General features: G+C 38.9%; 1 protein-coding gene across 3 annotated transcripts in view; it reads right to left on the bottom strand.

The window, feature by feature from the left end:
• DGCR2 (DiGeorge syndrome critical region gene 2) overlaps positions 1-24,671 on the bottom strand; it is a 160,203-nt gene that overhangs the window by 96,738 nt on the left and 38,794 nt on the right. For all 3 annotated transcript variants that reach the window (XM_049866964.1, XM_049866962.1, XM_049866963.1), the window contains exon 2: positions 20,100-20,222. In XM_049866964.1, coding sequence (XP_049722921.1) covers positions 20,100-20,222 — 123 coding nt within the window. The remainder of the gene's footprint in view (positions 1-20,099; positions 20,223-24,671) is intronic.

Below are 24,671 nucleotides of genomic sequence, written 5' to 3'. Positions count from 1 at the left end.
ATGGCTCCGGCTCCGCGGCTTTGCCTTTCCCTTTTTTTTTTTTTGGTTTTTTCCTAACCCATTCTTCTGGCCTGAGAGAAGCAACCACAAAAAACCCAGGGACCAAAAATCCTTCCCTAATTGGACTAAAAACATAGAATCAGCTCCAGCCAAGGATATATGATCCAAAGCTCGGGCTTTCATCCTTACAGGGAACAAGGTGGCTGTTATAATGCAAAGGCACTTCTGATAGGGATCTGACTGCATTTTTTTTAAGCGAATTTACTGGAAAAACAAGTTCCCCAGGTCTGATACCTCTGCTTATTCAACAGAGCCCTAACTGACCCAAAACAGGGAACTGAGGGCTGAAGCTCCCCCCAGACCACCTAGCCTCTTGCCTTAGGGGTCTAAGGAGGGTAACACCTACCAATCAGTAGAGGTACTTGCATTGGGGGCCTAAGGTACACCTGCAGAGCCTTCCCACCAAGGTGCTATAGGAATAGAGACACACCTACCTCACTGACACTTTGGGGAAACCTGTCAGCATCCTGCCCCCCCTGGAGTGTGAACCCCAGCTGCTACTAGAATCTGGTGCACACAACTATCACCAATACTTCTCGAGGTGAATAGGTGTTAGGGTGCAGTACACACTTGATGACCCAAAATCAGATTCTACTCAAGAATAGTAAATAGACTCAGGCATATATATCTGGCAACAGCCCAAACCAGCTGGTAATAGGTCATAAGTGAGTCAAGGGCTACAACAATCAAGACAGCACAATCTAGTAGCCCATCCACGTATACCGAAAGAAAACAAAACAAGATGAGACTCAGTGAGCAAATAGAGAATAAATCACTACTGTATCTTAGTGATGGCTCGGAGAGAGCAGTCAGTATCAAACCACATAAAGAAGCAGACCATGACAGCTTCTACAACCCCCCAAACAAAAAGAATCAAAATCTTTCCCAATGAAGATACAATCCTGGAACTACCAGATACAGAAAAAAAAAACTAATTTACAGAATGCTTCAAGACATCATGGATGACCTCAGAAATGAAATAAGGCAAATGGCAGAAAAAGCCAAGGAACACACTGATAAAGCAGTTGAAGAACTCAAAAAGATTATTCAAGAACATAGTGGAAAAATTAATAAGTTGCAAGAATCCATAGAGAAACAGCATGCAGAAATCCAAAAGATTAACAATAAAATTACAGAATTAGACAACACAATAGGAAGTCAGAGGAGCAGACTCGAGCAATTAGAATGCAGAGTGGGAACTCTGGAGAACCAGGGAATTAACACCAACATAGCTGAAAAAAAATCAGATAAAAGAATTTTAAAAAATGAAGAAACCCTAAGAATCATGTGGGACTCTATCAAGAAGGATAACTTGCGTGTGACTGGAGTCCCAGAACAGGGAGGGAGGACAGAAAACACAGAGAGAATAGTTGAAGATCTGCTGACAGAAAACTTCCCTGACATCATGAAAGACGAAAGGATATCTATCCAAGATGCTCATCGAACCCCATTTAAGACTGATCCGAAAAGAAAAACACCAAGACATATTATCATCAAACTTGCCAAAACCAAAGATAAAGAGAAAATTTTAAAAGCAGCCAGGGATAAAAGAAAGGTCTCCTTCAAGGAAGAATCACTAAGTTCAGACTACTCAGCAGAAACCATGCAGGCAAGAAAGCAATAGGATGACATATACAGAGCACTGAAGGAGAAAAACTGCCAGCCAAGGATCATAGATCCAGCAAAACTCTCTCTGAAATATGAAGGCAAAATTAAGATATTTACAGATAAACACAAGCTTAGAGAATTTGCAAAAACCAAACCAAAGCTACAAGAAATACTAAAGGAAATTGTTTGGTCAGAAAACCAATAATATCAGATACCAGCACAACACAAGGTCACAGAACAGAACATCCTGATATCAACTCAAATAGGGAAATCACAAAAACAAATTAAGATTAATTAAAAAAAAAAAAAAAGCTCAAAACAGGGAATCATTGAAGTCAATATGTAAAAGATCACAATAATCAAAAAGAGGGACTAAATACAGGTGGCATGGAACTGCCATATGGAGAGGGATACAAGGCGATATAGGACAATACAAGTTAGGTTTTTACTTAGAAAAATAGGGGTAAATATTAAGGTAACCACAAAGAGGTATAACAACTCCATAACTCAAAATAAAAACCAAGAAAAATGTAACGACTCAGCAAACATAAAGTCAAATACTATGAAAATGAGGAACACACAATTTACAAAGAAAAAGTCTCAGCACAAAAAAGTAAGGGGAAAAATGAAATTGTCAACAACACACATAAAAAGGCATCAAAATGACAACAATAAACACATACTTATCTATAATTACACTGAATGTAAATGGACTAAATGCACCAATAAAGAGACAGAGAGTCTCAACGGGATAAAGAAACATGATCCGTCTATATACTGCCTACAAGAGACACACCTTAGACTTACAGACATGAACAAACTAAAACTCAAAGGATGGAAAAAAATATATCAAGCAAACAATAATCAAAAAAGAGCAGGAGCAGCAATATTAATTTCTGACAAAATAGACTTTAAAGTTAAATCCACCACAAAGGATAAAGAAGGACACTACATAATGATAAAAGGGACAATTGATCAGGAAGACATAACCATATTAAATATTTATGCACCCAATGACAGGGCTGCAAGATACATAAATCAAATTTTAACAGAACTGAAAAGTGAGATAGACACCTCGACAATTATAGTAGGAGACTTCAACACACCAATTTCGGAGAAGGACAGGACATCCAGTAAGAAGCTCAATAGAGACACAGGAGACCTAATTACAACAATCAACCAACTTGACCTCATTCACTTATACAGAACTCTCCACCCAACTGCTGCAAAGTATACTTTTTTTTCTAGCACACATGGAACATTCTCTAGAATAGACCACATATTAGGTCATAAAACAAACCTTTGCAGAATCCAAAACATCGAAATATTACAAAGCATCTTCTCAGACCACAAGGCCATAAAAGTGGAAATCAATAACAGAAAAACTAGGGAAATGAAATCAAATACTTGGAAACTGAACAATACCCTCCTGAAAAAAGACTGGGTTCTAGAAGACATGAAGGAGGGAATAAGGAAATTCATAGAATGCAACGAGAATGAAAAGACTTCCTATCAAAACCTCTGGGACACAGCAAAAGCGGTGCTCAGAGGCCAATTTGTATCGATAAATGCACACATACAAAAAGAAGAAAGAGCCAAAATCAGAGAACTGTCCCTACAACTTGAACAAATAGAAAGTGAGCAACAAAAGAATCCATCAGGCACCAGAAGAAAACAAATAATAAAAATTAGAGCTGAACTAAATGAATTAGAGAACAGAAAAACAATTGAAAGAATTAACAAGCCAAAAGCTGGTTCTTTGAAAAAATGAACAAAATTGATAAACCATTGGCTACACTGACTAAAGAAATACAGGAAAGGAAACAAATAACCCGAATAAGAAACGAGAAGGGCCACATCACAACAGACCCAACTGAAATTAAAAGAATCATATCAGATTATTACGAAAAATTGTACTCTAACAAATTTGAAAACCTAGAAGAAATGGATGAATTCCTGGAAAAGCACTACCTACCTAAACTAACACAATCAGAAGTAGAACAACTAAATAGACCCATAACAAAAAAAGAGATTGAAACTGTAATCAAAAAACTCCCAGCAAAAAAAAGCCCTGGCCCGGATGGCTATACTGCAGAGTTCTACCAAACTTTCAGAGAAGAGTTAACACCACTACTACTAAAGGTATTTCAAAGCATAGAAAATGACGGAATACTACCCAACTCATTCTATGAAGCCACCATCTCCCTGATACCAAAACCAGGTAAAGACACCACAAAAAAAGAAAATTACAGACCTATGTCCCTCATGAACACAGATGCAAAAATCCTCAACAAAATTCTAGCCAATAGAATTCAACAACATATCAAAAAAATGATTCACCATGACCAAGTGGGGTTTATACCAGGTATGCAAGGCTGGTTTAATATTAGAAAAACCATTAATGTAATCCACCATATAAATAAAACAAAAGACAAAACCACATGATCTTATCAATTGATGCAGAAAAGGCATTTGACAAAGTCCAACACCCATTTATGATAAAAACTCTCACCAAAATAGGAATTGAAGGAAAATTCCTCAACATAATAAAGGGCATCTATGCAAAGCCAACAGCCAATATCACTCTAAATGGAGAGAACCTGAAAGCATTTCCCTTGAGAACGGGAAGCAGACAAGGATGCCCTTTATCACCGCTCTTATTCAACATTGTGCTAGAGGTCCTAGCCAGAGCAATTAGGCTAGACACAGAAATAAAGGGCATCCGATTAGCAAAGAGGAAGTAAAATTATCCCTATTTGCAGATGACATGATCTTATACACAGAAAACCCTAAGGAATCCTCCAGAAAACTACTGAAACTAATAGAAGAGTTTGGTAGAGTCTCAGGTTATAAGATAAACATACAGAAATCACTTGGATTCCTCTACATCAACAAAAAGAACACCGAAGAGGAAATAACCAAATCAATACCATTCACAGTAGCCCCCAAGAAGATAAAATACTTAGGAATAAATCTTACCAAAGATGTAAAAGACCTATACAAAGAAAACTACAAAGCTCTACTACAAGAAATTCAAAAGGACATACTTAAGTGGAAAAACATATCTTGCTCATGGATAGGAAGACTTAACATAGTAAAAATGTCTATTCTACCAAAAGCCATCTATACATACAATGCACTTCCGATCCAAATTCCAATGTCATTTTTTAAGGTGATAGAGAAACAAATCACCAACTTCATATGGAAGGGAAAGAAGCCTCGGATAAGCAAAGCATTACTGAAAAAGAAGAAGAAAGTGAGAGGCCTCACTCTACCTGATTTCAGAACCTATTATACAGCCACAGTAGTCAAAACAGCCTCGTACTGGTACAACACCAGACACATAGACCAGTGGAACAGAATTGAGAACCCAGTTATAAATCCATCCACATATGAGCAGCTGATATTTGACAAAGGCCCAGTGTCAGTTAATTGGGGAAAAGATACTCTTTTTAACAAATGGTGCTGGCATAACTGGATATCCATTTGCAAACAAATGAAACAGGACCCATACCTCACACCATGCACAAAAACTAACTCCAAGTGGATCAAAGACCTAAACATAAAGACTAAAACGATAAAGATCATGGAAGAAAAAATAGGGACAACATTAGGAGCCCTGATACAAGGCATAAACAGAATACAAAACATTACCAAAAATGATGAAGAGAAACCCGATAACTGGGAGCTCCTAAAAATCAAACACTTATGCTCATCTAAAGACTTCACCGAAAGAGTAAAAAGACGACCTACAGAGTGGGAAAGAATTTTCAGCTATGACATCTCTGACCAGTGCCAGCTCTCTAAAATCTATATGCTTCTGTCAAAACTCAACCACAAAAAGACAAACAACCCAAACAAGAAGTGGGCAAAAGATATGAACACGGACTTCACTAAAGAAGATATTCAGGCAGCTAACAGATACATGAGAAAATGCTCTCGATCATTAGCCATTAGAGAAATGCAAATTAAAACTATGATGAGATTCCCTCTCACTCCAACAAGGCTGGCATTAATCCAAAAAACACAAAATAATATATGTTGGAGAGGATGCGGAGAGATTGGAACTCTCATACACTGCTGGTGGGAATGTAAAACGGTACAACCACTTTGGAAATCTATCTGGCGTTATCTTAAACAGTTAGAAATAGAACTACCATACAACCCAGAAATCCCACTCCTCGGAATATACCCTAGAGAAATAAGAGCCTTCATACAAACAGATATATGCACACCCATGTTTATTGCAGCTCTGTTTACAATAGCAAAAAGCTGGTAGCAACCAAGGTGTCCATCAACGGATGAATGGGTAAATAAATTGTGGTATATTCACACAATGGAATACTACGCATCGATAAAGAACAGTGAGGAATCTGTGAAACATTTCATAACATAGAGGAACCTGGAAGGCATTATGCTGAGTGAAATTAGTCAAGAGGCAAAAGGACAAATATTGTATAAGACCGCTATTATAAGATCTTGAGAAATAGTATAAACTGAGAAGAACACATACTTTTGTGGTTACGAGGGGGGAAGGGAGGGAGGGTGGGAGAGGGTTTTTTACTGATTAATTAGTAGATAAGAACTGCTTTAGGTGAAGGGAAGGACAATACTCAATACATGGAAGGTCAGCTCAACTGGACTGGACCAAAAGCAAAGAAGTTTCCGGGATAAAATGAATGCTTCAAAGGTCAGCGGAGTAAGGGCGGGGGCTTGGGGTCCATGGTTTGAGGGGACTTCTAAGTCAATTGGCAAAATAATTCTATTATGAAAACATTCTGTATCCCACTTTGAAATGTGGCGTCTGGGTCTTAAATGCTAACAAGCGGCCATCTAAGATGCATCAATTGGTCTAAACTCACCTGGAGCAAAGGAAAATGAAGAACACCAAGGTCACACGACAACTAAGAGCCCAAGAGACAGAAAGGGCCTCATGAACCAGAGACCTACATCATCCTGAGACCAGAAGAACCAGTTGGCGCCCATCCACAATCGATGACTGTCCTGACAGGGAGCACAACAGAGAACCCCTGAGGGAGCAGGAGATGAGTGGGATGCAGACCCCAAATTCTCATAAAAAGACCAGACTTAGTGGTCTGACTGAGCCTAGAGGAATCCCTGCGGTCATGGTCCCCAAACCTTCTGTTGGCACAGGACAGGAACCATTCCCGAAGACAACTTATCAGACTTGAAAGGGACTGGACAGTGGGTAGGAGAGAGATGCTGATGAAGAGTGAGACAATTATATCAGGTGGACACTTGAGACTGTGTTGGCATCTCCTGTCTGGAGGGGGGATGGTAGGATAGAGAGTGTTGGAAGCTGGCAAAATTGTCATGAAAGGAGAGACTGGAAGGGCTGACTCATTACGGGGAGAGCAAGTGGGAGTATGGAGTAAGGTGTATACAAACTTATATGCGACAGTCTGACTTGATTTGTAAACGTTCACTTGAAGCTCAAGAAAAGTTAATTAAAAAAAAAAAAAAAAAGAAAGTTACAGACCAATATCTCTCATGAATATAGATACAGAAATTCTCGACAGAATTATAGCCAATAGAATTAAAAAAAAAAAAAAAAAACAATTAGCAAGATGACAGAAGTAGTTATCAGTATTTCCTTAAATGTAAACAGATTAAATGCTCCGAGCAAAAGGCAGAGAGTGGCAGAATGGATAGATATATATATATATATGTACGTATGTATATGTATATATGTATATGTATGTATGAATGATTCATCTATATGCTACCTACAAGAGACACATCTTAGGCCCAAGGACACAAACAGATTGAAAGGTAAAGGATGGGAAAGAATATTCCATGCAAATAGTACCCAAAAGAGATCAGAAGTGGCCATATTAATACAAAATAGATTTTAAGTAAAAATCGGTTATAGGGACAAATAAGGACATTATACAATAATAAAAGGGTCAATTCATCAAGAAGATATAACAATTACAAATACATATGCACCTAACATCAATGCCACAAAATATATCAAGCAAACAATGACAGAACTAAAGTGAGTGACAGACAGACAGTTCTACAATAATAGCTGAAGGCTTCAACACGCCACTTTCGATATTGGACAGAACATCTAGAAGGAAGATTAGTAATAAAACAGAGAACCTCAACGATACTATTAACCAATTAGACTCAGCAGACATATTTAGAGCACTCCACTTAAAAGAATACACATTCTTATGCAGTTCACATGGGTTATTTGCCAAAACAGACTGTATGCTAGGTCACAATAAAAGTCTCTAAATTTTCAAAGACTGAGATTATAACAAAGTATCCTCTCCAACCACAAGGGAATGATACTAGGAATTAGTAACAGAAGGAAAACACACATATATGTGGAAATTAAACAACATACTATTAAACTAACATTGGGTCAAGTAAAAAGTCAAGAGGAAAAAAACAGAGTCAGACAAAAATGAAAACACAACATAACAAAACCTACAGGGTGCAGTGAAGGCAATGCTCAGAGCAAAGTTTACAGCAGTAACCACCTACATTAAAAAAGAAGAAAGATCTCAAAATGATAGCCTAACTCTACAACATGAAGAACCAGAAAGAGAGCAAACTAAGCTTAAAAATGCCAGAGGAGGAAATAATAAAGATCAGAACAGAAATAAACGAAATAAAGAGAAAAACAATACAATCAACAAGAATTGACACCAATCCTGCTCAAACTGTTTTAAAAAGTGAGGAGGAAGAAACACTCACTAATTCATTCTAGGAAACCAACATTACCCTGATACCAAAGCCAAAGATACCACAAGACAAGAAAACTACAGACCAATATCCCTTATGAATATAGATGCAAAAATTCTCACCAAAATACTAGCAACCAGAATCCAACAGCATCTTAAAAGAATTATACACCAAGATCAAGTGGGATAAATTCTAGGAAACACAAGGACAGTATGACATTTAAAAAAATCAATGAAAATAATACACTACATTAATATAACAAAGGAAAAGAACCACATGAACATCTCAATCAATGCAGAAAAGGCATTTGATAAAATCCAACATACTTCCTTGATAAGAACACTCAACAACTGGAGCAACAGTTTAAACGGAGAAGAAAATATTCTTTGATGGTTATGAGAGTGGGGAGGGAGGGAAGGAGAGGAGTATTCATTAATTAGATAAGTTTGATTTCAGGTGAAGGGCAAGACAATACACAATACAGGAGAGGTCAACACAACTGGACTAAACCAAAAACAAAGAAGTTTCCTGAATAAACTGAACGCTTCCAAGGCCAGCGTAGCAGGGGCCGCAGTTTGAGGACCATGGTTTCAGGGTACATCTAAGTCAACTGGCATAATAAAATCTATTCAAAAAACATTCTGCATCCCACTTTGGAGAGTGGTGTCTGGGGTCATAAACTCTAGCAAGCAGCCATCTAAGATACATCAATTGGTCTCGACCCAACTGGAGCAAGGAAGAATGAAGAACACCAAAGACACAGGTAATTATGAGCCTAAGAGACAGAAACGACCACATAAGCCAGAGACTACATCAGCCTGAGACCAGAACAACTAGATGGTGCCCAGGCACAACCAATGACCGTCTTGACAGGGAACACAACAGCAAACCCCTGATGGAGCAGGAGAGCAGCAGGATGCAGGCCCCAAATTCTTGTAAAAAGACCAGACTTAATGGTCAGACTGGGACTAGAAGGACCCCGGAGGCCGTGGTCCCCAGACCTTTTGTTAGCCCAAGACAGGAACCATTCCCAAAGCCAACTCTTCAGACATGGATTGGACTGGAATAAGGGATGGAAAACGATACTGGTGAAGAACGATCTTCTTGTATCAAGTAGACACATGAGACTATGTTGGCATCTCCTATCTGGTGTGGAATGAGAGCGCAGAGGGGGCCAGAAGCTACCTGAATGGACATGAGGAGAGAGAGTGGAAGGAAGAACTGTGCTATCTCATTAGAGGGAGAGCAATTAGGAGTGTATTGCAAGGTGTATGTAAATTTTTGTATGAGAGACTGACATGATTTATAAACTTTCACTTACAACACAATAAAAATTAATTAAAAAAAAAGAACACTCAACAAGATAGGGATAGAAGGAAAATTCTTCAGTACAATTAAGGGCACATATGAAAAACCAACAGCCAACATTATACTCAAAAAAGAAAGACTGAGAGCTTTCCCTTTAGATTACACACAAAACAAAGATGCCTGAATAATCACTATTATTCAATATTGCACTAGAAATTCTTACCAGAACAATAAGACAAGAAAAGAAATAAGAGTTATCTAAATCAATATAGAAGAAGTAAAATTAACCCAGTTCACAGATGACATGATCCTACATGGAGAAAATCTGGAAGAATCCACAAGAAAGCTTCTAGAGCTAACAGAGGAATTCAGCAAAGTTGCAGGGTACAAGGTCAACACGCAAAAATCTGTTGGGTTTCTATACACCAGCAATGAGCAATATGAAAAGGAAATTAAGAAAACAATTCCTTTTACAATAGCATCTAAACAGATAAAATATTAAGAATAAATTTAACCAGTGATTTCAAAGACTTATACAAAGAAAATTACAAAACATTGCTGAAAGAGATTAAAGAAGACCTAAATAAATAGAAAGATGTTCTCTGTGTTCATAGATTGGAAGACTTAACATTGCTAAGATGTCAATACTACCCAATGCGATTCACAGATCCAATGCAATCCCTATCGAAATTCTAATAGCCTTCTATGTAGAAATAGAAAAGCAAGTCCTCAATTCTACATGGAATGGCAAGTGGCCCTGAATGAAGAACAAAGCAGGAGGACTCACACTTCCTGATTTCAAATCATACTATACAGCTACAGTAATAAACAGTCTGTTATTGATATAATAATAGACACATAGACCAATGACATAGAATTCAGAGTCCAGAAAGAAACGCATACATCTACAGTCAATTCATTTTTGACAAGAGTGTTAAGTCCATGCAGTGGCAAAAAATATATATACTCTTGTCAAAAATGAATTGACCGTCTAATTGTGCTAGGACAACTGGATATTCACATGCAAAAGAATGAAGCTGGACTCATACATCACACTATACATGAAAATTAACTAAAACAGGATCAAGGTCCTAAATGTAAAAACTAAAACAAAAAAAAAAAACCTCAAAGAAAACATAGGGGTATGGCTTCAGGACCTAGTTTTTAACAATGGATTCTTAGTTGACACTAGAAACACTAGCCACAAAAGATAAAATAGATATACTGAACTTCATCAAGATTAAAAACTTCTGTTCCACAAAAGATTTTAACAACAAAGTGAAAAGCCAACCTAAAGACTGGGAGAATATTTTTAGAAACCATATATCAGATAACAGTTTTAATATCCAGAATATATAAATAATTCCTACAACTTAACAAAAAGACATGCAACCCATTCAAAAAATGGGCAAAGAGGTTGAATATTCATTTCACTAAAGAAGATATACAAGAGCAAGCTAAGCCTAAAACTACCAAAAGAAAAAAGAGTAATAAATGATATAGAAAACAGGAAAACCATAGAGAGAATCAACAAATCCAGAAGTCGGTTCTTTGAAAAGATCAATTGACAAATCACTTGCTAGGCTGACAAAGAGAAAAGACACAAATAACCAAAATGAGAAGTGAAAGCGGAGACATTACAACCGACCCAAAAGAAGAAAAAAGGATTCTAACAAAATACTATGAACAATTATACTCCATGAAAATCAATACTTTGGTGAAATGGTCAAATTCCTAGAGACACATAACCAAACTAAACAGACTCAAAAGGAAGTAGAAAACCTTAACAGAGCCAGACAGAATCAGTAATAAAAAGCCTCCCAACAAAGAGAAGTCCAGGACCAGATGGCTTCATTGGGGAATTCTACCAAACATTTAGATAACTGACACCAATCCTGTTCAAACTCTTCTAAAAATAGAGGAAGAAGGAATACTCTCTGTGAAGTGAGCATTACCCTGGTACCAAAACCAGACAAAAACACCAAAAGAAAACTACAGACCAATATTCCTTATCAAGAGAGATGCAAACATTCTCAACAAAATACTAACAAACAGAATCCAACAGCATATTACATCATGATTAAGTGGGATTTATTCCAGGAATGTAAGGTTGGTTCAACATTAGAAAATCAATGTCATACACCGCATTAATAGAACAAAGGAAAAGAACCACATGAACATTTCAATTGACACAGAAAAGGCATCTGATAAAACCCAGCACCCTTTCTTGATATAAACTCTTAACAAGATTGGAATAAAAGTTAAGTTCCTCATTATGATTAAGGGCATTTATGAAAAACCAACGGTTAACATCATACTAACTGACAACTTCCCCCTTGAAAACAGGGTCAAGGATGCCCACAATCACCTCTCCTATTCAATACTGTACTGGAAATCCTAGCCAGAGAAATTAGGCAAGAAAACAAAAGGTATCCAAATTGGAACGGAAGAGGTAAAACTACCTCTATTTGCAGAGAACATAATACTACATATAGAAAATCCCAAAAAATCTACTAAAAAGCTTCTAGAATAGAGACATTTAGCATAGTTGCACGACACAAGGTCAACACACAAATCATCTGTGTTTCTATACATCAGGAATCTGAAAAGCAGATTAAGAAAACCACTCCTAAGTGACTAAAAGATCTAGGAATAAATTTGCCCAGGGATGTTAAAGACATATACAATGAAAATCATAAGACATTTCTGAAAGAGACTAAAAAAAAAAAAAAAAGATCTAGGAATAAATTTGCCCAGGGATGTTAAAGACATATACAATGAAAATCATAAGACATTTCTGAAAGAGACTAAAGAAGACCTAAATACATGAGAAGACATTCCATACTCATGGATTGGAAGACTTAATATAGTCAAGATGTCAATACTACCCAAAGTGATTTTCAGGTACAAGACAATCCCAAACAGCATTCCAACAGCATTTTTTACAGAAATGAAAAAAACTAATCCTCAATTTTATATGGAAAGACAAAAGACCCTGAATAGCCAAAGCAATCTTTGAAGAAGAACAAAGTAGGAGGTCTCACACTTCCTTACCTCGAAATATATTACACAGCTATAGTAATCAAAACAACCTGGGATAGACACACAGACCAATTAAATAAAATTGAAAACCTATCTATGGTCAATTGATTTTTGACAAGGGAACCAAATCCATACAATAAGGAGAAAAAGTCTCTTCAACGAATGGTTCTGGCAAAACTAGATTTTCACATGCAGAAAAATGAAATAAGATCCACACCTCACACCATACACAAAACTAATTCAAAATTGAACAAGGACCTAAATGTTAAATCTAAAACCAAGAAGTTTCTGGAAAAAAATACAGGAGCAAAGCTATGGGACCTAATTTTCTTCAATAATAGGTTATTAAACACAACAGTAAATGCATGAGCAACAGAAAACAAAATAGATAACTGGGACCTCATGAAAGTTAAATACTTGTGTTCATCAAAAGGCTTTAACAAAAGAGTAAAGAGACAACCTACAGACTGGGGAAAAGCCTTTGGGAATGACATAACTGATAAGGGTCTAGTATCTAAATAGAAAACTTCTATAACTGAACAACAAAAAGACAAATAACCCAATCAAAAACTGGATATAGGATAGAAACAGATGCTTCACCGAAGAGGATATTCAAATTGGCCAACAGACACATGAAAACATGTTCAATGTTATTAAGCATCAGAGAAATGCAACTCAAAACCACAATGAGATATCATTTCACTCCCACTAGGATGGCTAAAATAATAACAAGTGTTGGAGAGAATGTGGAGAAACTGGAACCCTCATCCACTGCTGGTGGGAATACAAAATGGTACAGTCAATGTGTACAACAGTCTGCAAAAAAACTAAAGGTTGAACTGCCATATGACCCAGCATTTCCACTCCTAGATATATACCCTAGGGATCTAATAGAAATGACAGACACATGCTCACCTATGTTCATCACAGCACCATTCACAATAGCAAAAAAGATGGAAGCAACCTACGTGCCCATCGACGGATGAATGAATAAGTAAAAAGTGGTGCATACCTTATTTTTATGCAAGTAATGAAGGCCTTCTATGTTTGTTTGTCAACCACACCCTCCCTCCTCAAGGTATTGTCATAAGAGCCGCTGCTATGTCAATTTTTTTTTTACATGCTGCTATAAAAAAATTAGCACAGCGCACTTAATACCTTGAGGCAGGAGAAAGTGAGTTAAAAAAAAAATACGGTACATACAAAGGAATACTAATTCAGTGATAAAGAAAAATGAGTTCCCAAGCATCTTACAATGTGAGCCTGGAAGACATTATGTTGAGCGAAATATGTCACTCACACACCCACACACAAAATAATTCTTTGTTTTCACTTTTATGAAATTACATAAAGAGGTAAACGTACACAGAAAGTAATGTTCATTAGTGGTTACCAGGGGTGTGAGGGAGGAGAAAGGGGAGAAGTACTCCTGAGGTAGTAGTCACTATTTGTTTATTGAAATGGGAAAGATGGTGTTGAATGTGGATAAAGTTTGCACAGCATGACTGATAAAATTGATTTCAATAAGCTATACTTTTTTTATATATATGCATAGGGAAAAGGGGTGAATGGGCTAATGCTAAGTTGTGTATGGTTTTACAACAAAAAAAAAAAAAAAGGAGGGGGCTACAGATGCTGATACTAATTAGACATAACCAATCACCTCATAAAGAGTACTGGATTGATCTAACGGATGTCAACAAGCTATAGGTAGGGAAAAGGAACGAATGGGCAAATGCTAGGTTGTGTATGGTTTTACAACAACCAAAAAAGGAGAAAGGGCTACAGATGCTGATACCAATTAGATATAACCAATCACCTCATAAAGTGTCCTGATGATTGATGTAACTGAATCGATATGCTCTGCATAGGAAAAAGGAATGAATGGGCAAATGCTAGGTTATATATGGTTTTGCAAATATAACAACAACCAAAATAAGGGGGGGAGGGCTACAGATGCTGATAATAATTAGACATAACCAATTACTTCATAAGGAGCCCTGTTGGCACAGTGGTTAAAGCACTCATGCTCAGCTGTTAATCGAAAAGGTAGGCAGTTTGAACCTACCAGCCACTCCGAAGGAGAAAGATGTGGCCATCTGCTTCCGTAAAGACTAACAGCCTAGAACAGTTCTACTGTCCTGCAGGGTCCCTGTGAGTCAGAATTGAATTGACAGCAGTGGATTTGTTGTTTTGTTTTAATCACCTCATGGAATTAGTTTTCTTGGTTTGGGGGCTTAGGGCCATGGTCCCATGGTACAATCCAGTCAACTGGCATAACACAGCTTTTTTTTTTAAATTGCGCTTAGGTGAAAGTTTAAAGAGCAAATTAGTTTCTCATTCAAAAATTTATACACACATTGTTTTGTGATCCTGGCTGCAATCCACACGCTGTGTCAGCATTCTTTGCCTTTCCCTTTCCGCTCCAGGTTCCCTGGTTTCATTCATACAGTTTTTCTTTCCCTTCCGCCTTCTCATCTTTGTTTTCAGGCAGGTGTTGTCCCGTTGGTCTCATATACTTGATTGATCTAAAAAGCACATTCCTCACATGTGTTACTGTTTTATAGGCCTGCCTAATCTTCAGCTGAAAGGTGAACTTTGAGAATGGCATCAGCTCTGAATTTGAAGGGTATCCAGGGGCTCCTCCAGTCTCTGTCAGACCAGTAAGTCTAGTCATTTTCGTGAATTTGATCTTTTGTTCTACATTTTTCTCCTGCTCTGTCTGGGACCCTCTGTTGTAATCCCAGTCAGAGCAGTTGGCAGTAGTAGCCAGGTACCATCTAATTCTTCTGGTCTTGGGGTCGTGTAGGCTGTGGTTTCATGTGGTCCATTAGTCCTTTGGGCTAATTGCTTCCTTGAGTCCTTAGTTTTTTTTCACTCTCTTTTGCTCCGGACTAGAAGAGACCGGTATTTGTATCTTAGATGGCCACTCTCAGGCTTTAAAGACCCCAGACACTACTCACCAAAGTAGGATGTAGAACACTGTCTTAAGAACCATGCTGTGCCAACTGATGTAGATGTCCCCCAAGTCTACGGTCCTTTGCCTCTGAGCCTTGGAACTTCATCCTGTGAGGTGTTTAGTTATGTCTAAGAGGTTTCCCCGACTGTGCCATTTGTGTGCTTTACTGTCTATATCAATACATGAGAAGAACCTACACTCATGTATTTAGGAATTTCCACCACCAAACCTGTATCTGCCAGTGGGTGTGCTCCCTTACCGCCCCCTCACATCTTGGCATATCTATGCATCCATTTGTAGATTACTGTTTGTTAATACCATTTTTGCAGGATCATCTATGCTATAGTAGTTACCACAGTTGTCCTTTATTCCTGCCATAACATAGTTCTTAAAGTTTATGTTCCACCTCCCAGTATGGTGAGCTTATGAGCAGCCATGTAAGATACACTTATTGGTCTTTATTTGTCTGAAACAAAAGAAAAATAAAGAAACCCAAGAATCAGAAAAGGAACTAGACTACAGAACCACTTCTTCCACCTTGAAACCAGAACTAGACAGTGGACCTACCGAGGCTGGAGGAGTACCTCAGACTATGGTCCTGAATTGCTCTTCAAACTTTGAATTGGAACTATCCCCTGAAGTCACCTTTAAGGTGGTAACAGTTTAGCCCAAAAAGTAATGACTGTCACCCTTAGGTATTGCGTTTCTACAAAAAATTATCCACGTAAGACCAAAGGGTCAACAGCTATTTTAAAGCATAGATGAGAAGGTTAGTGCAACAACTAGAACAGAAATAATGAGAATGTTGATACCATGTGAAAAATGTGACCAATGTCACCTATCGTTATGTCTAGAAATGTGGAATTGGGGTAGGTTTCGCTGTGTATTTTCAGCAAAAATTAAATTAAAAAATCTTACACATCTTTTGCTAGTTCTATCTGTGTCAAAGATGGTTCAGTCAGGAAAACAGAAACTGCACCAGGTATTTCAAACAAAAGGGGTTTAATATGGGCAATTAGGTGCTTTCGAAACTATTGGAAAAGGTAGAACCAACCGAAGCGTCCACTGACAGATAAACAAAATGTGGTACATACATACAATGGAATATTATTCAGCCATAAAGAGAAATAATATTCTGATACGTAGATCAACCTTGAAAATATTCTGAGTGAAATAAGTCAGACACAAAGGACAAATATTTTATGATCACACTTGTATGAAATGTCCAGAACAGGCACATGCATAGAGACAAAAGTTAATTCATGGTTACCCGGGGCTGGGGGTGAGGGGAAAGGGAATTTATTGCTGAAAGGGTGATGCAAAATACTTGGAAATGTAGTGCTGATAGTAGCACAACATGACAAATGTAATGTCACTGAATTGTACACTTAAAAACGGTTAAAATGGCAATTATTCTATTATATACATTTATCACAATAAAAAAAATTTTGGAAAGGCTAGAATTTGAGCAAAAGTAAAGTGGCTCACCTCTAACATTCCATCTCATCTCTGCAGTTATAGTCAAGAGTCTGGGGCTGCTACAGCCATCCAGAGGTTCGGAAGATGCAGAAAACCGCCACCAATCCAGCGGCTCTGCAGCCTTGAGTTGGATGATCAAGAGGGGAATGTAGTGCACACACATACACACACATTGGTCTAAGCCCATGTACCTGCACCATGGCCAAAGGAAGAAAGGGTTCTACCTCCCATCTTCCCAATGTCATGAGAATACTTCTCATGGGCTAAATGCCGGAAACCTGCTGGCAGAGGGGGTCTAAGCATTATGGTTCCAGCCTTCCAGCCCCTGAAATGGAAGGCATGGAAAGGAATGGGAATGTAGTCTGAATGCCCAGACTACATCTAGTACACCACCCGTTTCCCAACTTCCAAAAACACGCCCAAATTACGATCTGTTACATCGCCCATTTTCTTTCTTCCTGTGGTTTTATATCTTCTATACTCTTTTACTGCAACTTTAACAGGATTTTAGCAATATGACAAAATAACCTCATGTGGTCACTCTAAAAGTCTTGAAGTCTATGCTCAAAGGCAACCTGACCTAAAATGGCTAGGGCTTCTCACAGGTTTATTGAACCTCTCTTCCACTTATGGAAACCCCGGTGGCATTGCAGTTAAGAGCTACAGCTGCTAACCAAAAGGTTGGCAGTTCAAATCTACCAGGTGCTCCTTGGAAACTCTATAGGGCAGTTCTACTCTGTCCTATAGGGTCACTATGAGTCAGAATTGACTTGACAGCAAGAGTTTTTTTTTTTTCCCCCCCACGTATGGGCAGGTCACAACGTTGGGACCAAAGGTAATCCCTCCTTCCAGCCCCACCCCCCTCCAAACCCACTACCTGTAACAGGACAGTTATTACATACAACCTTAAAAACTAAGCCAAAAGGCACTTTGACAACAGCAAGTAAGCTGTGCTTCCATTTTAAAGCAAGCCAAGAACCATTTGGTTCTTCCTTCAGAAAATTCTCCAAGAGGCTGGATAAGAGATCTCGCTCTATGAATCAAACTGGGAGGCTTCCAGTCATGATTCCTTGGTCCTTATCGGGCTAACAACCTCAGAACATCTGCATCCCATGCTCACTATGACTCAATGAACGACCAGGGATGTCCCAGAAGCTCCTGACTGGGCCACTGCCATTCAAAATCTCCTTTGGAAAGGCAAACACCCTGACGAAGACATTCACAATTCAAGGAAGGAGGAAGACACCCAGGGCAGGATTAGGAGGAAAAAAAAAAAAAAAAGGATTAGGAGGAGTCCCCTATAAAACTGTCATTTCACAGGCAAAGAGGGTCCAATCAGACCACCTCTGTTTACTATTTTGGAACATCCTCCCACCCCCAAAAAAGAACTATCCCAAGCTCAAATGTCGTCTTCTATTTGATACCCTACCTAATCCTTTTGGTTGGAATTAATCATTTTTTTTTTCAGCACTTGGCTTATAGGAACTACACAATGTCTTTCATTTACTGAATGCTTAAAAGGACCCCAGTTGGTTAGAAGGTAGCAGAATGGACACAAAAAGAGAGTGGAGGGAAGGAACAGCCTTATTAGGGGGAGAGCAATTAGGAATATATAGGAAGGTGTATACAAATTTTTGTATGAAAGACTAACTTCATTTGTAAACTTTCAGTTAAAACACAATAAAAATTAAAAAAAGGGGGGGGGGCCCTGTCCCAGGCCAGATCCCAGTGAGGAAAGGGATAAGTTTCCTGCCCTAGGGAGTTCACAGTCTAGAAGGGGAGATTAAGCATGGGTACAAGTAATGGTGAGCACTACAGACAGTGCTACAGCTGTAAGAGAGGGATAGATCAGGTGCTGGTGAAAGCTAACCTATGATCAAAGGAGCTGGAGACACCTTCTTGTTGTGGTGTCATCTGAGCCAAGCCTTGAAGGATGGGCATGACTTGTACATACAAAAATAGAACAAAGAATTCCAGGAAAAGAGAAAGCTATAAACAAACCATGCAGCTAGTAAATTAATGGGGTAGGTATAGGAAACTGCCCACCTGAGTTGCTATGGAAAGGAGTGATAAATCAGACTGGCCAAGTAAAATAAATCAGGCATGCCAGGCTCTGAAGGAATCTGAATGCTGGGCTGAAGAGTACACATCCACGATTCTAAAGCTGGGAATTAAACACACCTTCCTCTTTTTTTTTTTTTTTTTTTCCTCTTAGAGGCTTTGTCAGAATCACTAGGGTCTCAAACAAATTAGTATGAGAGTGTGTGTGTGTGTGTTGCGAGCTGCTATGCCTTCCACCCTAACACAAGTTGAGAACCACAGATGTAGTGAACACTGTCACTCACAGAGTATGTTTTATTTCTCAAGGGTGTTGGGGCAGAAACAGATGGAGAACCAACAACTTAGACTTTCTGTGACAACTCCATACATCTCCATATACTAGGAGAAAATTCACTTGTGGAAGACTACTAGTGAGCAGGAGCTTGGTAATACCAAGGGGTTTGGTAGTACCTGTGTTTAAAATAACACACTCTTCATGATGCCAGCGAAGTCTCAAGAGGTACCAGCAACCAACCAGCCCTGGAATGAGGCAAGAGAGGCGCATGGGGCCAACATCTAGGGAGGCGCTCGCTCTCAGAGTCATGTAAGTCAGGGTTGGTTGTGCCTCCTCCTGTGTCCTCGGAGCCCCTCTTGCCTCACCACTGTCCTGGCCCTGCTATCTTGCAACTTCTGGGACCTGCCTATGTCCGGGACCCATTTAAACAAAAAGACAGAAAGAAAGGGGTTAGACGGAGCGTGCAAAATAACTTTCCAATGCTGGCAAGTAGCCCAGATTCTCAGTCCACACCACCACCCTCCTCAGGGAAGCACACCCCACTCTGACAAAGAGAAGGGCGTGTGTGTGGCGCCTGCTCCACAGACTCACCTGGACAGTCAGCTTCATCGCTCTCATCCTCACAAGTTGCCCAGCCGTCACACTGCCAGGGGAGGGGGATGCACTGGATGGCGCCACTGCGACAGGCAAACTGCCCAGGGTTGCACCGCAGCTCTGTGGAACCAAAGGGCAAGAGACTATTGAGGGAGGTGGGGCCAAGATGGCTGAACAGCCAGACGCTTCCTGCAACTCCCTCTGACAACAAAGACCCAAAAAAACAAGTAAAACAATTATATTTATGACACCGTAGGAACCCTGAGGAAACCCTGGTGGCGTAGTGGTTAAGTGCTACAGCTGCTAACCAAAGAGCTGGCAGTTCGAATCCGCCAGGTGCTCCTTGGAAACTCTATGGGGCAGTTCTACTCTGTCCTATAGGGTAGCTATAAGTCGGAATCGACTCGAAGGCACTGGATCTGTTTTTTTTTTTTTAGGAACCCTGAACATCAAAGGTAAACTTAGAAAACAGACTGAGCAGCAGGGGGAGGAAGAGACGGTTCAGAAGCTGAGAAAAGTTACCAAATTGAATCACTGGGATCCCCAAGGCACCATTCCCAGAAGCAGCTGGGATCCCTCAGGAACCATTCCCGGGAGATGCTGCGGCAGGCTGGTAGTATTGTTCGGCCGCAGTTTCCTCGGGGAGAAGCAGCCAGCTGAACAGCCTACTCACACCTCTGGAACCAGAGAAAAACGGCGCTCTTGGCAAAACCTAAGCACTTGTGTATATTTTACCGTGCCCCTACACCCCCAAGCGGGCTTCAGAGGCTGTTGATTTGCCTGGGCCTGAGATAGGCTCTGTTGAGCTCATGGACCCATCCTCCCGGCCTTGGAGAAGGAATAGATTTGCAACTGGGGGAAAAGATAATTTCCCAGCTCCACTAACCAGGGGAGCTAGGGACAAAAACGGCTCTTGTCCAGGCATAAGCGGTCCATGGACTCTGAATGCCTTTCCCCACTGCATGGACCTGTGTGGGCCTATTTCAGGAGAATAGGCCCTTGCTGGCAGACTACAATTGTTTCAGCTGTGCGGTGGAGAGGTGGGTATTTGATGTTTGTCAATGCTTTGCCTGTTAAACAGGGTCCTCATCTACCTACATCAGGGGCCTAAGAACTACTGGCTCCACTCATGTCACCCACCTACCCATGACAGGGGTCCAAGGATAAATGGGACCTCCCAGTCCTTACTACCAGAAACACCAGGTACCCATAGTCCGCCTGAAGAACCCACCCACCTGTACGCTCTAGGGAAGAGGGACGCAATTTCCTCAGAGACAATTGTGGGAAGATTCTCAGACCCATGCCTTGTTCAGAGAATGACCTGATGTTTCAACCAGATGCCAGTACCTATACCAATCACCCCTGCCCTTCTAAGACTATAGCACAGAGCCTATACCACACACTTGATGAGCAGCTACCTTGACACCTGAGCTGAATTCAGACAAGAAAAGTGAATGGACTCTTAGACTGATATACCTGATAACGGCTCTAGCCATCTACGGACAGGATGTCAGAGCTCCAAAGGTGAAAATAATCAAGTTTTTTTTTTAGCTCACTCAAGCAACCCATTTGGGCATATCAAACCAAAACAAATCAAGAAGCTACGACACAGTAAGCAAACATAAACCAATTCAATAACTTATAGATGGCTTGGAGACAACAGTCAATATCAAGTCACATAAAGAAACAGACCATGGTCAGCTCAACAAGCTCTCAAAAGAAAGAATCAACGAAACTTCTGAATGAAGGTGCCTTCTAGAATTACCGCATGCAGAACACAAAAGATTAACATACAAAACTCTTCAAGACATCAGGAAGAAAATTAGGCAATACACACAAAAAGCCAAGGAACACACAGATAAAGCAGTTGAAGAAATTAAAAGGGTTATTCAAGAACATAATGAAAAATTTAATAAGCTGCAAGACTACAGAGAGACAGCAATCAGAAATTCAGAAAATTAACAATAAAATTACAGAATTACACAACTCAATAGAAAGTCAGAGGAGCAGAATTCAGCAATTGAAACGCAGAATTGGTGAGCTTCAAGATAAAGCACTTGGCACTAACCTATTTGAAGAAAAATCAGATAAAAGAATTAAAAAAAAAATGAAGAAACCTTAAGAATCACGTGGGATTCTATCAAGAGAAATAACCTATGAGTGATTGGAGTAACAGCACAGGGAGGGATCACAGAAAATACTGAGAGAACTGTTGAAGACTTCTTGGCAGAAAACTTCCCTGATATAGTGAAAGATGAGCATATACCTATCTAAGATGCCCATCGAACTCCACGTAAGGTAGATGTTAAAAGAAAGTCACCAAGACACATTATAATCAAACTTGCCAAAACCAAAGATAAAGAGAATTTTAAGAGCAGCCAGGGATGAACGAAAATTCACCTAACAAAGGAGAGTCGATAAGAATAAGCTTGGACTACTCAGCAGAAACCATGCAGATAAGAAGGCAACAGGTCGACTTATATAAAGACTTGAAGGAAAAAAATTGCAAGCCAAGAATCATATATCCAGTAAACCTATCTCTCAAATATGAAGATGAAATTAGGACATTTCCAGATAAACATAAGGTTAGGGAATTTGTAAAAACCACACCCAAACTGCAAGAAATACCAAAAGGGAGTTCTTTGGATAGAAAATCAATAATATCAGGTATCGACCCAAGACTAGAACATTGGGCAGAGCAATCAGATGTCAACTAAACAGGAAAATCACAAAAATAAATCAAGATACAAAAAACACTCAAAACAGGGAAACAGCGATATTATTACGTAAAAGAAGACAATATTAAAACAATAAAAAGGGGCTAAGAAATGTAGTTGTGGATCTTTCATATGGAGAGGAAGGCAAGGCGATACAAAGAAATAAAAGTTAGATTTAAATTTGGAAAAATAGGGGTAAATATTAAGGTAACCACAAAGGAGACAAACTATCCTACACATCAAAATAAAATACAAAAAAAAAAAAAAGAGAGAGAGACTCAGCAGAAACAAAATGAACAACGTTGAATAAGAGGAAAAGACAATATATAAAGATGAACTACTCAGCACAAAAAATGAACTGGGAAAAAGAAACTGTCAACAACACACAAAAAAAGACATCAAAATGACAGCACTAAATTCAAAACTTTCCCTTAATTATGCTGAATATAAATGGACTAAATGCAGTGATAAAGACACAAAGAGTGGCAGAATGGATTAGAAAAACACGATCCGTCTATATGCTGCCTACAAGAGACACACCTTAGACTTAGAGACACAAAAAACGAAAACTCAAGAGAGGGAAAAAAATATATCAAGCAATCAACAATCAAAAAAGAGCAGCAGTGGCAATATTAATTTCTGACAAAATAGACTTTAAAGTTAATTCCACCACAAAGGATAAGGAAGGACACTATATAATGATTAAAGGGACAATATACCAGGAGGATATAACCATATTAAATATTTATGTACCCAGTGACAGGGCTGCAAGATACATAAAAGAAACTCCATCAGCACTAAAAAGTGAGATAGACAGCTCCACAATTATAGTAGGAGGCTTCAACACACCACTTTCAGAGAAGCACAGGATATGCAAAAAGATGCTCAATAAAGACACACAAGTTCTAAATGTCACAATCATCCAATTCAACCTTATAGACAAATACAGAACACTCAACCCAACAGCAGCCAAGTATACTTTCTTTTCTAGCACACATGCAACATTCTCTAGAATAGATCATATATTAGGTCATAAAGCAAGCCTTGCAGAATCCAAAACATTGAAATATTACAAAGCATCTTCTCTGACCTTAAGGCCATAAAAGTAGAAATCAATAACAAAAAAAGCAGGGAAAAGAAGTCCAACACTTGGAAATTGAACAATGTCCTGCTCGAAAAAGACTGGGTTAGAGAAGACATGAAGGATGGAATAAAGAAATTCATAGAATCCAATGAGAATGAAAACACTTCCTATCAGAACCTTTGGGACACAGCGAAAGCAGGGCTCATAGGTCAATTTATATCAATATACACACATACAAAAAGAAAAAAGGGCCAAAATCAAAGAATTATCCCTACAACTTAAACAGAAAAAGAGCAACAAAAGAAATCCTCCGGTACCAGAAGAAAGCAAATAATAAAAATTAGAGCAGAATTAAATGAAATAGAAAACAGAAAAACAATTGGAAGAATTAACAAGACCAAAAGCTGGTTCTTTGAAAAAATTAACAAAATTGATGAGCCATTGGCCAAACTGACAAAAGAAAAACAGGAGAGGATGCAAAAAACCCAAATAAGAAATGAGATGGCCAATATTTCAACAGACCCAAGTGAAATCAAAAGAATCATATCAGATTACTATGAAAAACTGTACTCTACAACAATTGAAAACCTAGAAGAAACGGATGAATTCCTAGAAACACACTGCCTACCTAAACTAACATAAACAGAGGTAGAACAACTAAACAGACCCATAACAAAAGAAGAGATTGAAAAGGTAATCAAAAAACTCCCAACAAAAAAAAAGCCCTGGTCCAGACAGATTCACTGCAGGGTTCAACCGAACTTCCCA

This window comes from Elephas maximus, chromosome 22, assembly GCF_024166365.1.
Source record: "Elephas maximus indicus isolate mEleMax1 chromosome 22, mEleMax1 primary haplotype, whole genome shotgun sequence".
NCBI classification, from domain to species: domain Eukaryota; kingdom Metazoa; phylum Chordata; class Mammalia; order Proboscidea; family Elephantidae; genus Elephas; species Elephas maximus.
This window is presented reverse-complemented; position numbering and strand designations above follow the sequence as displayed.